Source organism: Haliotis asinina, chromosome 6, assembly GCF_037392515.1.
Source record: "Haliotis asinina isolate JCU_RB_2024 chromosome 6, JCU_Hal_asi_v2, whole genome shotgun sequence".
In the NCBI taxonomy this organism is placed as follows: Eukaryota; Metazoa; Mollusca; class Gastropoda; order Lepetellida; family Haliotidae; genus Haliotis; species Haliotis asinina.
This window is the reverse complement of record NC_090285.1, coordinates 61232420-61250924: the sequence shown is the minus strand read 5'-3', so window position 1 is coordinate 61250924 and position 18505 is coordinate 61232420. Positions and strand designations below refer to the sequence as shown.

General features: G+C 38.2%; 1 protein-coding gene across 1 annotated transcript in view; it reads left to right on the top strand.

Moving 5' to 3' along the window:
* LOC137286607 (patched domain-containing protein 3-like) overlaps positions 1-17641 on the top strand; it is a 37184-nt gene extending 19543 nt beyond the window's left edge. Inside the window, exons 2-5 of the mRNA XM_067818555.1 lie at positions 12256-12325; positions 13252-14226; positions 14354-14560; positions 14845-17641. Of these exons, the coding sequence (XP_067674656.1) occupies positions 12322-12325; positions 13252-14226; positions 14354-14560; positions 14845-16241 (2583 nt within the window). The 5' untranslated portion in view covers positions 12256-12321 and the 3' untranslated portion in view covers positions 16242-17641. The remainder of the gene's footprint in view (positions 1-12255; positions 12326-13251; positions 14227-14353; positions 14561-14844) is intronic.
* Positions 17642-18505: the final 864 nt, after the last annotated feature.

Genomic DNA, 18505 nt, shown 5'->3' with positions numbered 1-18505 from the left:
CGTAGGACTTATTATAACCTGCGTAGGACGTAGTAACTCCTGTAGGAGATGATAGATGTATGTTCTTATACATTGTACATTAATCTGAAATGGTGAACTTAGTTTCCCCCGACACGGAAACCATTTTCTATTTGACTGTTTCAGTCACTGTTTTAGAGATTACAGCCATGTGTTTCATTTACTCTAAGAATCTGCTGTTTCCTTCACCATTAAACTCGTGTGTTGAACTATACTACTCATCAAAAGTTGTGACTCACTAGTGTACATTTAGCCGTATACTTCAGTCAAAAGTTCTAAACTAGATTTTGCAAAATATTCCATACTGTTTAAAGGTACTGTTTACACATGAACTGATGTATAACAAGACAAATTCCTAACGTTGACAAGATTATTGTCATGCTTTCAACAAATGATTAAACTCGGTGAAAAATGGCAAATTCATGAAAAATTATCAATACCTTACACCAAAACACACCAGTCCACATGCACGATATTTGCACAAGCTTTTCAGCAGTTTGATGAATTATCCTCTTGCAAATAATCTGCAAAAGGTTTGCAGTTGTTTCCCCAAAGTTGGTGGAGAAATTCAGCTTCGTTGTAACCATGTATATATAGATAACATATAGTGATGGGTAGTATAATTGTTGCATATTACTTTCATGTGTTGGGCCAACTGTTGTACTTTACTGCCTCGCTTTCAGTTTGCCCTATTGTTACGCGTTGGAGTTAGTTCACCGTTACATGTTGCACTTTGTTATAATTTTCTATCATGCCCCGGATATTTCAGAGGTCGTTGCACATTAGTCATAATCTGCGTGCACAGACGTGTCTGTCGGTGGCAACCTATACGTACTTATATCCTTATACGTATAGCAACGACTATAATGTCAATCTCTTGCAGTTCCGTATTGCTTTACGCCGCATTTAACACTTTTCCATCAGAGTCAAGTCAGCTTGTATACAATTTCGAAAAAATAAATCGCATACGAGGGTTACTAGTATATCTGATGCAACCCATAACAACACCCATGCAACACTGTGTATTAACCCTGTGTGAGTGTCATAAATATGCATTGACGTGCATTTCTACTATCTAACGTCCTGCATAACCAAACATTTCCCAATTTAATAACCACACTTCATAATCCGAACCTTTAAAAGGATATATTAAGTACTACGTGGCAGATAGTAAGTCCAACGTAAGAGATATTAAGTCCTACGTACGAGATAGCATGTGCCACGTAGGAGATAGTGACACCCAAAAACATTTTTCACCGTGGCCCTAATACGCTTCTGTAAAAATCAAACCAACGTAGTTGTGAATCAATCTTTGGTTTGAGAATTAAGCCTTTTTCCTGAAATGACAGCATGCAAAAGCGCCTTAGTAAGTGACTAGACAACAACAATCTGTTTGCAGACGAACAAAATGGATTCCGTGATAAACGTAGCTCACAGAAACACATTTATACACTTATGTATGTATGTACATTGTTGTATTCGACTTTATGGTTGTATGCAAAGCCTTCTTCTTTACTCTGATGATATTGCCTTCACTGCACCCGATGACACTTTCCTTCAACGTATGTTGGACTGTGTGTGGCACCGATGTTAAAATGGCGCCTTAACATCAAGAGTTACATCAAGAAAACAAAAGTCGTTTATTGTCGGTCATGCACTGTTAGAACATTCGTCCACAACCTTTGAATGGGCGAGGACGCTGTAGAGATTAAAACCTCTTCAAGTATTTACGTATCTGGTTACTTGAAAATCTTGACCTAGATTTTACGGCAAAGGATACTGCCAGATCGGTTCGAGAGCGATAGTATGCAAATTTAAACCAGCTGGTGGCGTGGCTTTTTAGTCTTTAAGACGCTGTGCATAACCTAGTTCAACGATTTTATCTGACGGGTCTCATATCTTGGGCACCAGAGAGTTCAGTTGTATACGTGCCGTACAGAATAGAGTCTGAAGTTTCTTTCTTGGTGTTGGAAATAAAGCCCCAAACCTAGCTATCTCATAAGACATGGACTGGACTTTGCCACTTGCAATCTGCAATTCATATGTGTATAATGACTGGCTGCCGCCTCTTTTGAACGACTAATTAACTTAGAACACATCATCTTCTAAAGTCACCTTCATTTCTTGAACCATGCGTGTTTCAATGAAACTGTGCTGCACTCACCGTAGTATTATGAGTAAGTTTCGCTCTTAGCACATTGGCCTTTGAAACAGATCTTGGCAAATTTACTCGCCCGAAAACACCTTTGTCAGCCCACAGTTGTAGACATTGCAGCAAGAATGTGGTTGAACACGAAGTACACTTTCTTGCTGATTGGAGTTTTTATTCAGATTTGCGATATGATTTGTGGACAGGAATAGAATCACTTCACTTGTGTTTTCCAGTTTACGCCAGTCGAGAAAACCGTGTTCGTCATGTAGAATCACCTGTTAGTAACGGATATACTACACAATATGTGTCACATCACTCCCATGTTTAAGATGTATGCTTGTTATCGACCTGTCGTGGACGCTGACGCCTGTCCCTGGGTGGGATGGTGCCCACGACAGCCATGTTAATGCATCTGTTATCGATGTATATGTGTCTGTTTTAATGACAGATATTTTTATAATTATGTTTAGTTCTGTTGTTGGTGGTGTTGGTTTAGTTTTCCGCATTTTAATTATGTACATTAAGGCATTGTTGATGACTCATAGACCATACGACCGCCGGACATTGTCAAAATATGTGTTGCTGTTGTTGATTCTTATAAATTGGGTTGTATCTAAAATAAATAATGATAACAAACTATAAACAAGCTAAGCACTCATAAGTGTGTCATTGGAGGCTTAGCCATCTCATGTGTTCCTCTCACCCCTCAATACAGGTGGACAGTAAACTTCCTGAAAATCCCGATTTCTTTGGTTACATTTATTAACATTACATTCTGCTGCTAGTCCAAGATGGGGTGGAATAGGCATTCACAGAAATGCCTACTTTATTTGAAAATTTGATGTTAAGATTTTAATAGCTTGAAGGCATAAAGAAAGTCAGAAAAGATTGTGTATTGTTTATGTTCAGCGTGCCTTTGAACATATTTAAGAGCCGTTGATATGTCGTTTGCTTCTGCTGTAAAACTAAAGCTGTTATCCGGCATTCAAGAAGATATTGTTCTGGACCCAGTGCTCTGCACCACTGTCCTTGGACCCATCTGTAAATCAGGATATGAATATGTATTTACTTCGTAATTGATTATATTCTTCTTAATATTGTAATTCATTAGGCTGGGATTTCATAGACTTTGTATAAGGTCAGCTTGTGGCCTAATCAGTCACCAAGGAGGAGAAAGAAAGAAAGCGAGGAGATACTTCATCTTGGCGTCTCATCTTTCATAACGAGATTGAATTCATGATATGAATTGTTGATTCGGCGGCCTTGCGCCCCACCCAGCATGACATGTTAAAACGGACACTGCTATATAACACCTGATATCCAATATACTAACACAAGGGATACAAGTGTGTTATACTAGAGAGACACCCATGAAGAGCAACCTCCTCGTGGTGGATACTGGGTAACGCTAACAGCTCTTCGCCCGCGTTCGTCACGTCCCTACAAATTCCAAAAAATAGCTTTTGAATGAGCAAAAGGATTAAGCGTTATAGGTAAAGTGTCTTTGTCCTTAACAAAAAGAAATCTAGCCCATGAGCCAACATGGTACTTCCTGTAGTTTGGTCCTGTTCATCCTAACGCCTTTTCTTACATTTCTTGTTGAACCAGATTGTTGCAGCGCCAGTTTAAAAGAAAATTATTCGGCACCCCTTCTCACCATACACACAGAATGTCAACAAGGACGGTGTCAGATAGAACCGGATCTCCGAGAAGCTGACACCATGGATACAAGGGTGTTATACTCCAGTGAATACGACATGAATAGCGTCATTTATCTACCAATTTCATGGCAGACTGGTTCGGACCTTGAGACAAAAAACAGGAGACATACATCATTCAGAAGTCAGCATCACCAGATTGGCAATGGGGTTGCTTTGGACCTATTCGAATCTGGCAGGGCGAAGAGCTATTAGCGTTACCCAGAACCCATCATGTGGGGACTGCTCTTCAAGCGTGTCGTGTACAATGTGAATGACAACTTTATGTACAAAGTAAGTGATAACAACCCAACTCCGGCATGTCCAAAACAAAATGCGAAATGGGTGTTTGGAAAGTGGAAAGCAGAAAGCAACAAAATACTCAGCAATCATGTCAAAGGAGACAACTCCCGCTGCAAAACGCACCACTCTGTTCATGCGGTTGTATCCCATTAGTCATACGCAAATTTCTCATACAACAACTAGTCATACGGACCGGATATGATTAATTAATGCCAGGGCCAAGCTCCCTACCATACAATAAACCCGTCCGCTATTCTTGCATGAGAATAAATCATTTAAACATATTAATTTTCTGAGACCCGGGTTGCTATACAAGCATTTTATGCTTATATAAATACACACACAGCAACATAACAATTCCAACATCGTGATTGTTACAAATCAACGAAACTAACTGACAACTCATGTGTTCATACATAAATGATACACATGTTCATAAGTAAATGAAGCAAGGATGCAATTAACAACATGATGATACGTGTTGCAATGAAAACAAGTGAGCATACAGGCAAACAACAGTTCTAGCTTTTGCAGGCAGAATGAAACTTACCTAAGGAGTTTCAAATCGATTACTATTAGTTATGAAGTATACAGATTTAAATATATCTATTTCAACATTATTGCTTATAACGTCTTATCATATAAGATAGTATCTAGGTCATATCAGTAGATATAAACGATGGCATTCCGTCTGATTTCACTATATTTATAGTCTGTTCGACTCAAAGCGAACCGATAAATTGTAATCTAACTCGAAAACTAATAAACATAAAATCCTCAGTGAAACGCTGATCACAGTGAAAACATCAGACCATCATCGCGGGCCTTTGCAGAATGTATATTCCACAAATAAAAATGTTGTTTAACTGGTACAGCAGTTCATGCAGCACTTTACCGGACTTGGGTCTTACTCTAGTTGATATCTCTTATCTTTTCCTGGCAGTTTCTATTGAGACCGGGCAGGGAAGTGTATTGCTGTCTCAACACTGACTTGTGTATTTTTGTAGGGTGAAGGACAATTTCCACCCGTACAATTGCCCCCCAGAACAATTGCCTCTCACTTATTTTACTTTGATAGTGAAGGAAATTGCCACCGTAAAATTTCATGTAGTTCTATTTGATGAAATAAATGGAGGTTATCAATAAAACAACTTTAGATGATGAACAGTCAACGGTTTCTTGGTACATTCCTAGGTGGCAAATGTCAGCAAATATAGCATTTAAGATATTTAAGGGTTAGTCTTTTTCACCATCGTTTGTTAAACGTTCACGGCCTGTTGCCACTTCAGGTTGTTATCGAGAAGTCACTTTATAATATGAATGTATGGAATTTAGGTCTTTGCGATCAATGCAAATAGATGAGTAGGTGCGTGCGTACGTGCGTGCTTGTGTGTGCGTGCGTGCTCGCGCGTGCATGTGTGTTGATATAGCTTTTCATTACGTAAATAGTGAGTATACCTATGATGGGCCTCTTAAAGATTTGAAATAATTGTTTTTTGTAACATGACTTAATATCATCTTTCATAACTGTCAACAACCTGCATTGAATATGCAGTCAACATATAAGACTCAATACAGTAGATGGGAAGCTGGCGACAAATAATTCCTATTATGCCACATTGAAAAATGGAAATTCATTATCCCAAAATATCCTGATATTTTGAAACATACAGAGGGTGAGGCCAAAGCAATCATTAATAATGTAAATGTTCCCAAATTTCCTAAATTACTTGATTGACAGTGAAATGAGTTTCATGTCAGAAACCTGTATAAATCATTAAATGGCGCAAACCGATTTCAGTATTCTTAACTTCATAATTGACGTACTTTATTTTCATATTTGTATATTTGTATATTTGTATCGGCAAATATCAGAGCGAAACAAATTTTAAAAACACACACATTTCTGAAAAAGATATTCAATAATGTTCTTCGTAAATTAATCGTATTTACGATGTCATCACACATTTTATTTAAATGAATCATCATTATGTAGATTCTAGCGTGTCATCTCACAAAATTTGTAGAATAAAGCACTGGATCACTTGACCAGTAATTTATTTTTTTCAAAAAAAAAGACATACATCAAACAATGTGCAAAACTATGAATTATTACAATTTTACTCCTACTTGGAGAACATAAGATGTGTTGTTTTGTAGGTTAAATATCTAAAATATAGTACTTATTTTGAGTGAAATGAATTTACACAGACGATGGATATTTCTTTTATCCCACCATTTCAATTGTAAGAAATCCAATTTAATCCATTTAATTCTTACACTAGTTCTGGTTTCATCCATTTCTGTGAAAGGCAAAAATGTTTCATGCATCTGTTCAGTTATCAGAATTATCCTTCTTGTGACGATAGACACAGGACAATAGCAGGTTAATGCTATGACATACTGACATTTTACAATATTTCCCCTTCTCAGAACATTATTCGAAACTTAACGACCGCGAATCATATGTACCGGAGGCAATATTGCGAAGAGAAACTATTCAACATACGAAAATTACAGTTATTTACCAATTGAAGGAGATTAGAAAGTTAATTATACTGTATATTTTGTAATTTACGGGAATTTGAATCAATGTAGAAAATGTATCAATGGTAGTTTTCGTCCATGCGATGTCATACGAGCTTCCGGTTTCATCAAGGGTGGATACAATTACAAATATTGGGATTATTTTTCATGATCTTCATTTTTTAAGTGTTAATTGTTAGAATGTATCTTAGCTACGATTCTGCTTATGAACGCGTATTTTCGAACACCCTTTTTTGTGTTGTCGCCTAAAACGCGAGTTATTTTTACATTATGATCTGTGTTTGCTTACCGCCATTGCCATGATCGTTCCTGTTCATCCTCAGCTGTTGGCAATCCATTTGTATTGTATTGCTGTTCCCTTTAATAATATCGTTTTATGATATCATGTTAGATTTACTTTAATTGTGACACGGTTGTAGTTTTACTGTTCTTTGTCAAAAAGGATTTTAATTTCTATTTTTATTGTTCTCTAATACAGTACTTAATGGCATCTGTGCAAACAACACAAACAGTGCAAAGTTCTTAGTTAGATTATCTGTCTTGCGTCATATTTTTTTGTCTCTGTGTGAGTTTATTACAGGTGTCACATGTTGGTCTTAAATCATGCACAAGTGTTACTTTTGTTGCTTCCAGGTTTGCACGAAAAGATTAGCAAACTGGAGTCACAAGTTACCGAACATTTGTTTGAAAGCATTTGAGCGTGGCCATCCATATCGCTCGTTTTTGTTATCATTTCATTCGAACAAACAGAAATCTGTATAAGTTTGCTGCGTCCACGCAACCACAAAATATTCTGCAATATTCTAACAACCCACAAAGACAAGCAGTAAGTAGTTACTTGGTTTGCTAAAGACTTTCTTTGTGTGTATCAATTTGCCATGCATAGAAATAGTTGGGTCTGGATATAATTGGGTCTGCGCTGCTAGTCTATATAACATGGCTGAGGACTAACATTTTTAAGACATATTGTCTGACAATTTACAATGAACAATTTTAATACGTACGGTATCTCATCCTGCTTAATTGAAGTTCAGATATAAAGCCTTTTGATAATTTACAGAAAACTATGGAATCCGAGAAGGGACATTGTCGCGTTATCGCCCTCTCAAAAACAAGCAAAATGAGGCAAAAATTAACCAAAGTGCGACAATGTGACAATGCGACATTTCGACTGTTTGTAGCATTGTCGCGATGTCGCGTGTCGCGTGTCGCGTGTCGCGTGTCGCGTTTCGAATAACATTTTCTCTGTTCCTCCAAAGTGCGACACAAAGTCCGCAGTTTAGCTTACCAGTCGTCCGACTCCCAACTTTGAGAAAGTCGCGGATAGGTGCCTGACTCTGAGGTTCTGGGTTCGAATCCCACCTGGGACACGGTCCAACTAAAGTACCAGAATCTGTACTTCAATAAGTAAGTGTAATCCCAAATATGCCATGTACACAAGTTACACAAGTCATTGTATATTCATTTATGTATTTGTTTATATGTCATGGTGACTTTGAAGACCATTAAATCATCTGATCTCTTAATGTTGAGCACAAATGTATCATAGACAAGCACAAAGAAACGCAGGGCTCACAAAGAATTCGTGAACGGGAATGGGGACAAGGTATACAACTTAAAATGTCCGCTCCCTAATATTTACATACGTACATTTTAAAATTATATACATCTAAGAAAAGAATAGAGAGAAGAGATAGGAAAATGAAAGAGAGGAAGGAAAGCACTTTATTATTGGATATACATCCAGGAATATATTATCAATGTCCTCAATCCATGTTTGTCTAAATATACTTTATATAACTGACCAGGATATGATAGTATGAAGTGAATTGTTTGAATTTCCAACAGCTATTTAAAAACCCTGCAATATTAACTAACCTCCACCGTCTGACACTGGTGTATTATCGATTGGATTGACAAGATAAACTGAACGAACTAGGCATGCGGGGGTTGTCTCTAAGCGTAATGTTTTGGTGTTTTCCCATCTGTGTTATCTGTCACATAGCAACACCATTTCACAATTTGCCGTGGTATGTTTACATTGAAAAAAACCTGGAGCCATAAGGTCACGTTTTGGTGGACCCCGACTTCGGTAAGTTGTGTATATCTTTTATACTATTTGTATAAATGTGTTTGATATATGAGAGATAATCTGTTATAAGAAAGAGATCTACTTTTTAATCCCGTTTAAAATGTTGTCATTTTATTGTTGGAGGCAATTCCATTTGTCATGGTGTATTATTTTATATGTATGGAATCTTATCATCTTTCAAGCTTAGAGGCACCGGGGTGGCCTCATGGTCAAGACGTTGGCTCGTAGTCCCGGGTTCTATTCCCCACATGTGTACACCTTGTAAAGCACGTTTACGATGTCTACCACCGTAATATTGCTCGAATATTGCTGAAAACGTGAACAGGGCTCCCAAGGGTCAGGGATAAGTTAGGGAGGCTTGGCTTTTCTCTGGAAGTCAAGGGAAAATCTGTGAATATTGATATGTTTCCAAAAGTCAGGGAATAGCCAGGGGTTTAATAGTCAGGGGAATAATTGGAGTTTAAGTCAGTGAAATTTAGGGTTACTGTCAGGGAAAATTAAGACTGGCTAATCAGGTATGGTAGTAGCCAAAGTCAAAGATGCTTATTCACGTTATTATACTTCAGGCCTCTGGCTCATATACTAGCTATATAAGTATACATACAGCAGATGTTACATACATTTCACAAAACAAGACATTGCTTCCAAGGATAACAGCATGTTTTACATAAAGCACCATACAACATATGCTGGGAAATTGGGAGATATATGGGATTGAATCAATGTTGGTACAATAAAAATAATGTTCTGTGAATGCATCGCCACATGGATTTCATTCAAAGCCAAGCTGTTCGTTCTGTTATCCCTTTGTTAGGTGACTGGAGTATGACATGAAAATTTCAGGTTTATAGTTTTCAGTCAGGAGTGTATGATTTGACTCTGAAACCCTAAACATACACACATTATCGGAAGAAAATGGTCTACAGTGATTTATTGACCTGTCTTAAAAACGTCAAGATTCATAATGACACCCCATGCACGTGAAGGCGGTTCCCAAGCTGTGCACGTGCTTCCTATACATTGTGTTTGCGTGTGGCGATAACGTGAAATCATGCTGTATACACAAGATGAATGTCATTGTAACGTTCCTTATTGGGTTTTCTTTCTACCAGACTTCAAAGTTCAGGTTCCCATGCTTTTTAGAATTTTCATTTTTGGAGGATGGCATGACAAAGGCAGTTACAGGATATTTTAACAGAAAACCCACCGTATAGCTTGAATATTGTTGAGTGTATAGCTTGAATGTTGTTGAGTGTATAGCTTGAATGTTGTTGAGTGTATAGCTTGAATGTTGTTGAGTGTATAGCTTGAATATTGTTGAGTGTATAGCTTGAATATTGCTGAGTGTATAGCTTGAATGTTGTTGAGTGTATAGCTTGAATATTTCATCTTCTACAGCTGGGTTACACACATAATGGACATATTTTTTCATGAAACACAATCAGTTGGGTTTGTGTATGAAACAGTTTGGAATATATGGGTCAAAATGCCAAAATTATGGGAACTGACATAAATGTAATACGAGTCTTCTCAGCACGTGATTTCAGACTCCCTTTTTAAATGTTCATTGCATGGGGAAACACTAGTTCGAGATAGGCATAGTTATTAGCAATTGTTTGTCATTCAAAACATATATTTCATTAGAGACAACAAATCCAACGGACAATTGTCCATTCATTTGTAAACCGTCCCAAAATGTAATTAATAGTATCATGGCTATGGTGTGTGGATGCCTATTTTGGTTGAACTCATCTTTATGTTTCATTGTTAAAGTAGATAGGTTTATTTGATATGATCTATGTTCAGACATTTGCTGTTTATTTATTCACAAAACTGATAATGGTTGAATGGCGTTCATTATCTAGTTGTCATGCTTGTCATGGTATGTATTTATGATAGTAAAGTTGACGTTGCATATTTCTTCTTCCCAAAAGAGCCTTTGATAATTAATCATAACAGTTTTGGATAATGAAGAAATGTGTTCCTGAATTTAAGTAAAACATTCTTATAAAATTGTTTATGATATAATATAGTATTGACATTACCTTTATATATGCACACAAACACACACACACAAACACGCACACACATCACAGTCTGGTGTGATGCCGGTACGTTTTATTGAAATTCGATCAATTACATTCTTTGAATGTATATGAGTGATTTTCCCCTAGAGTATTCATTAGAATTGAACTGTATAAATTAAAACACAAACATTATCAAGAAAATCAGCGTTGATGTATGATATGTTTCACGCTATATGTTCCGTTTTTGGTCACGAAATGGATTCTACGGATTTAAGAGGAAACCAATCTGTTTATATCATGTCGTGTAATATAAGTGTTTAGATTGTCTCTTAATTCCATCAACTTATGGCTGGTCCTAAGATGGACATGTTCTTATATACGAGGTTAAATTATCCATCATACGTTTCTTATCAGTTTATGTATACTTCGTCTAGGTATACACCTTATATGATTCGATCTGCATTACCACATAAGCATTTGTGTTGCTCATTGTGAACCTGATAGGTTGAATTGTCCGTGAGTGAGTGAGTGAGTGAGTGAGTGCGTGAGTGAGTGAGTGCGTGAGTGAGTGCATGCGTGCGTGCGTGCGTGCGTGAGTGAGTGAGTGAGTGAGTGAGTGAGTGAGCGAGCGAGCGAGTGCATCATCGTCGCATAGTGAAGCATATGGCAAGCATAGGTTGCTGGAGGTCTATTTTACCCCGGATCTTCACGGGTCTGAATTGTCCGTAAGGGTTACTGTCCGGGTGATTGCTTACGAAAGGGTGACAATATAGTCTCATTGCGCCTTGTCCTCAAAACGTCAAGGGCAGACTAAGTCATTAGAGAGTTCATTCGGAATTGTTGAGATGTCCAAAGACATTTCCCTGACTAGTTTTACATGTGTGTTCAATAACATGACCCTGACTGATTTGGGATTGTAAAATGTGACGTATTATGAATAAATAAGAGCTCCATCAGATTAAAACTAATATTTTGTTACACAATCTGACTTCCGGTATGCGTGACCTTTCGCTATAAAATGTCACTGTATGCCGGAATTTTATTCTGATCAAGATCAGTAAGAAAATGAAGTACAAATAGAACACATAGCTCTTTTAATAGAAATTATTGATTCCATTTTCCCGTGACTAGGACAAACTGCCAGTTTTGTTCGAAATGATAACCATGTTATATGGGTGATAACCATGTTACTAGTATATGACAAGGAAAGGCTAACGTCGAATATGCATGTGGTTCACAAATATCTATTTCCCTTCTGTTGATATATGACTACCTTTGTTACACTACCAGATGGTGAATAAAAAGCCGTAAAGCTCGAATATATCAATAGCCATTTGAAACGAACTATTTCACGAGAGATAAGTGTTAAGTTATAGGGAATTTACATGTTGACTGGACTTGATTCATATCCTTCTTCAGAATCCCTCAACATACTTTCATTGAAGGGGACATTATCTATCAACCTCTTCAAGGCAGAACGACGCTATGGGTGAGTGAAGCTGTCTCTAAATAGGGACTACGTTTTGCATAGTTTGGGAATTTAAAAAAAACCGAGTGCCCTTGAGGTGTTTACATTAAAATTTAGGAGAGACACATCGTGTGTTGGCCACTTCCGGGTGTTATTGAGTGTTTGAAGCACGGGAATACATTTGGAACCGACGGCGTCAGTCGGAGGTTTCAAATGAAATATTCCCATGCTTCAAATACTCAATAACACCCGGAAATTGGCCAACACATGATGGTTATCGGCATTTTAAACAAAAACGGAAACCAAAGGGTATTACTGCACTCGTTTACATCGAGTACGGGTACAGCAGTGAAGTGTCATCAGCTGGCCGTTTCAGCTGGTTCCCATGGTAGCATCTGGAGCTGTTCATTTGTGACGTCATTCTGACTTAACGTCACAATATGATTTGAATGACGTCAAGACTGCTGATGACACAAAGAGACAATTGTCTACGTGTCAATACGCAGCGAATAGTCTAGCAGTTTCCAGGAATCGAATATCATTTGGTCATGTCTTTCAACCATTCAGATTACGGAACACCGTGACTTTTGGTTTACAATTAAAAATATCATCTCTTATGTTTCTAGGCCGTTTACATTGCTTGCTGACCTTTACAAAAACACAGCCCACTCTCCCCTAAGTTACTGATAAACCCTTAACTAACCTTATTCTATAAAACTTAAATGATTCAAAATCTGAAATAACTAAAATATTATTGCTGTAAAAGATGGGCAAACTGTGTAAAAAATTATAAGGGATCAGTGTAATCAGGTAGGTTTTCACAAAAAGGGTATTCGAAAACGTTAAAATAGACCCTGCTTTCACTGACTTTATTCACGGTTTATTAGTATTATTATAATTGTTATTATTTACTAATGGTAAACACATATTGTACATTTCAATTACAGGTGAACAAGGAGGAGGTTCAAATAATAAGATGGCTTGCCATGTGCGAGTCTCGAAATGGTTCAATGACCAATTCAGAAAGCTTGGAATTCTAATTGGTTCCCACCCTATCAAGCTCATCGCGTTGTCATTAATCGTGACTGCTGGTCTGAGCTGTGGGATGTTGAAACTGACGTCGGAATCGGACACTGAAACTCTATATACTCCAGTGGGTAGTCAGGCCTCCAAGGACAGACAGAAGATTCAGGCAGTATTTGAAGACGACTCTGGCAGCAATTACTTCCCTCGCTCATTGACAAAGTCCGATCTGTATGGGGATGTTATATTTTCAACTGTAAATGTTATTGATGATGCCTCAATGTCAACAATACGATTCTATATTGATTACATCAAGGATATAACTGTTACGCTCAACAATGTCCAGTATTCCTACTCTGATGTATGTGCCAGACGAGATGGAAGATGCTACAGATCTGGTGATACTTTCAACGGTTCTATTACTGTCGGTGTAACATATCCAGTATTCAACGATATTGATTTGTCTTCAGTCTTAGGAAATGTCAAAGCAAAGGACGGTAAATTAGTTTCAGCAGGGTACCTGAAAGTAACCTTCCACCTGAGGCAGGATTCGGTCATTCTCCGTGCTGCAGCGATTGCCTGGGAAGATGAATTCATCAAAGTAATGTCAACTTTGAAACCTGAAAACATTACAATGAGCTATGCTACATCGCAGTCTCTGAACAAAGAACTGAATGCCAACACCGGAGGGGACATCACTTACTTCTCAATAACTTTCACGTTGATGATCACTTATGCAACAATAATCGCTGGTGGTGACATGGTGTCATCGAGGACGTGGGTTTCCTGGGCAGGTGTTCTAGCGGCTGGAATGGGGATAGCTTCTTCCATTGGTCTTGTTAGCCTGTGTGGAATGAAGTTTGTCGACATTGTTGGGACGATGCCATTTCTTGTCCTAGGTAGCTGCAGAATTTCAAAATACACGTAAAACGCTCCTTGTGTTCACAAAGTAAAATAAAAATAACAGACCAAACTTTTCATTAAAGTGTCGTTAGATGAGGTTTTAAAACTGATATTTCCTAACAGGTATTGGTGTGAACGACATGTTCCTGCTGATGTCAAGTTGGGCGGACACCTACCCTCACCAAGACGAGTCTGTGGCAGACAGAATTGGGATGACGTTTGCTTCAGCTGGCATGGGCATCACCATAACATCACTGACGGACCTTCTTGCCTTCATTACTGGAACATCGTCCGTTTTCATCAGCGTCCGCAACTTCTGTGTTTATACAGGTGTGGATTATCTTGAATGTAATCATAAACTAATATATTCGCATTCCTCCTATAAATGCTTAAGCATTGAAAGTTGATGGGGAGAGAATGTTCATTCATACTAAGGGGGGGGGGGGGGGGGGGGGGGGGTTAGTTATGCTCATCGTGCCACACATGAGACTACGTGCTAAAATGAATGGTGGAATCCATATTCCTCTTTTTATGAACGAGATGATTCGTGCTTAAATATGTAATGTCATATATTGTGTATCATTCTGCAAATGTTCCCACATCTGTTTCCCTAGGGGTGGCCATCATTTTCTCCTACCTGTACCAGTGCTTCTTCTTTGCACCTTGCCTGAGTCTTCACGGCAGCCGAGTAGACGCTAGCCGACACTGTGTGACCTGCCTCAGAGTGAAAAGTCGGTCGGAATATAAGGAAGAGAACAAACATTGTCTCTACGTGTACAGTTGTGGCGGAAGACGTCCTAAAGAAAGAGAGCAAGATGAACGTATATGCGAGACTGGTCCAAGAAAAATACTCCCTGTCATACTCCTTCATGTTGCTGGTATAATATCAGTCATAGTTGTGTTTTTAGCATACCTTGGTGTATCCATATATGGTGTTATCAACCTAAAGCAAGGTCTTGATCTAAAGAATCTGGTTTCACCATCCTCTCATTTCTACTCATACACAGATATCAAAGACACATACTTTTCCAATACTTTCCCAATTCCTTTCATATTTGAAGGCACAACCAACTATTTGAAAAAGGACACCATAACACAAATTTACAAGCTGCTCGCAGAAGCACAATCAGACAGCGGCGTAAATTCACAGTCTTCAGTGTGTTGGTTGACGAATTACATAAATTCTTCCTATTTTGACGACACGAGTTTGACACAGTTTGCATCGGGAGCGCAGTACTTTCTAAATAAAACTCCGGCATTCAAAAATGACGTGGCTTTTGACGGTGATCATATTATTGCTAGTCGCTGTTACGTGTTCTCTGATGACATCAAAGATTCTAATAAGCAGGCTCGGGTGATGACTCGGATGCGAGAGCTGGCAGATGGCTGTCCCCTATCAGTTTACCCTTATTTCCCTGCCTTCATCTTCTTCGAGCAATATGTCGCCATTCTACCCAGCACTCTCCAGACTGTTGGGGTAGCCCTTGTCGTGATGACTGTGGTCACGTGTATCTTCATGCCACACCCACTCATGATAACACTAGTTGTTTTCAACATTGTGTCCATATTGGTCGGAATATTCGGCTTCCTGTATTTCTGGGATCTTAGCCTCAGCTCTGTCACTATGATCCATCTCATTATGTCTGTTGGTTTCTCTGTTGACTTCAGCGTCCACGTCTGCTCAGCCTTCATGCTTGGAGAAGGCAGCACCCGTCGTGAAAAAGCCAAATATGCTATTGTTCATGCTTCAGGTCCTGTACTAAATGGCGCCATCTCCTCTTTCCTTGGCGTCATTGTCCTCGTCTTTTCCGAGTCCTACATCTTCAAATCCTTCTTCAACATCATGCTCATGGTGACATTGTTGGGTATGCTGCATGCAGTGTTTCTTCTTCCCGTTGTCTTGTCCCTAATTGGACCAAGGGGGTCCCTAGTTGGACCAACGGAATCACCAGGAAAAGCCACTGAAGCAAGTCGTCCAGCTAATTCACAACAAACTAAAACAACACATTAACATGCTTAACTTTCTGGAGTTCATATCTTGCTCTGAATTATGTATTTGATGTGTGTGATGCTCAGATACACACTGGCAACAAACATATACCTAAGAACAAACGGTACATATTATTCCTACAAGTACTGAAAGTCTTTCATTTTTTGGCTTTTGTGAGTAGTCTGGCAGGTGTGTTCTGCCATCAGTACGTCATGTCAAGAAAACTACCATATTGGTTGGTGCATCTACGGTATGGGTATCAAACACAGAAACTGCTCAGACGAATCCTGAGTCGAAATCAATTTGTGGGTGAATGGGTGCAATACCTGACCTTAACATCCAGCAATACGCCGAATATTTCTTCAACCTCACTGACTGGACGCCTAAGTTAGTACATACTTCTAATGAACTTAGAACTAACTTTAGTCACGTTATGCGTGGAATATTGCCGATGTGACTTAAACGCTAAACTCACTCACTCACCCTAACTTGGTACAGACAGTATCTATGGACAAAACTATGGCAGTACCCTGTTCCAAAGATCTCCAGACGTCCAGGAGAACTTTTCTTCGTGTCGTCGATGTCGGGATGAAAATGTAATAATATGGGGTGGCATTACGTATCAGTGGCTTATGCTACCTGAAAGATATTTGTGCAAAAGCAAGAATCGTTGAAGCATTAGATAATGTGCGCATTTCAGTTATCGTTGAGCGTTTTCATACTATTAAAGAGGGTGTTAAAAATCTTTTTCGTCGGTTCTTGACAGAATTAACATAATGTGAAGCTCACCTTGCGTTTATAAACATAGTCATATAACTAACACGAACAGCTTACACACGTGTGTAGACAAACCTCAAACGCCTTCCGTTCGGTCAGTACTAGTGGAGTGACGATTCCTGTTTTTATGGACCCGCGAAAAGCAATATTAACCTCGGACTTGGTCCTCGGTCAGTAATACTTTTCACAGGTTCATAGAAAGCAGGTATTGACCTCATCACCAGTTTATAATTGTATAATATACCGACACGATACTTCAAATTGGCCACTATGCACCAATGTTTAACTTTTAATATTGATGAACCTCGTTATCTGTCAAGATATACCGTTTTCTCAAATCAGCCAAAATTTCATTCCATGATGAGACTACAGTGACAGATATAAAAGATGTCTTTTTATCCATGTCTTTTGTTTATAACAGCATTGCGTTTTATTATCTGTGATAAACTGTTTACTTTACTGTCGTTTGTTTGACAGGGTTTTATAATTTACCTTTATTTATTATAAAATTATAACGTGTTTCGTCGCGACATGGCTGAAGTAATACCGATGTGACTAAAAATATCACTCACTCATTTCTGTATTTTGTGCTTGTTTTTTCAAGTGCCTGATGTGACTTTTTTCAAATTAAAGTTTCTTTCATGCAAACATTCCTTTTGTTTGGTTTTGTTCTAAGGTATTTTATACATGGTGGTAGAATTAAAGATTTTACTATCGTGATGCATATCGCATCGTAACAATTATACCGGGATTCATATCGTATGTATCGTAGCTTCAATGCACAATACTTTGGCAAAATATCGTCATGACTGAAAAATTAATATCGTGATGTATCGCATCGCAGATTGTATGCCAATACCAGCACTAGCTAGGAGACTACGTGTCATACTTTTTCCTCTTGAAAACCAATAATTAGTATTAACATTGGCGAGGAGAATATGAATGACCCATCCCCGATTGATTTCTGTTAACACCTAGCATCCTACACCTGGAGAGCGGACATTTGTTTTGATGTGACTTGTAAAGTTGACCATTTACTCAGATTATGTTATCATCATTATTATTCTTGCTTCGCTAGCAGGATGAGATGAATGAATTGTGACGTGGTTTTATCCAGTGGAAATTTTGTTTACAGTGCCGACTGCGATGCCCAAATTGCATTTGAGTATTTTATTTCTGATTACTAAACTAACAGAATGTTTTGAACCTTCCAGGTAGAGAAGATACAAAACGTTTCAAGGAATCATTAAGTGATAACATAAATATTATATAACCCTGTTCGTCAAATGTTATTTTATACAAATGATGTTCCAAATATGGTGAATTAAAATAATGATAAAAAATCAAAATAAGTAAAACATGAAGCATGCGAAATGTTATATGGATGCTAGCACAGTTGGTACCATAAATGGCAGAAATTAAATGATATTCAAGTATACAAGTACATACGAATATAGCATATTGGCGAGCCGAAAAAAATCTACCGATATCGGGAGCTTTGTTGCTCA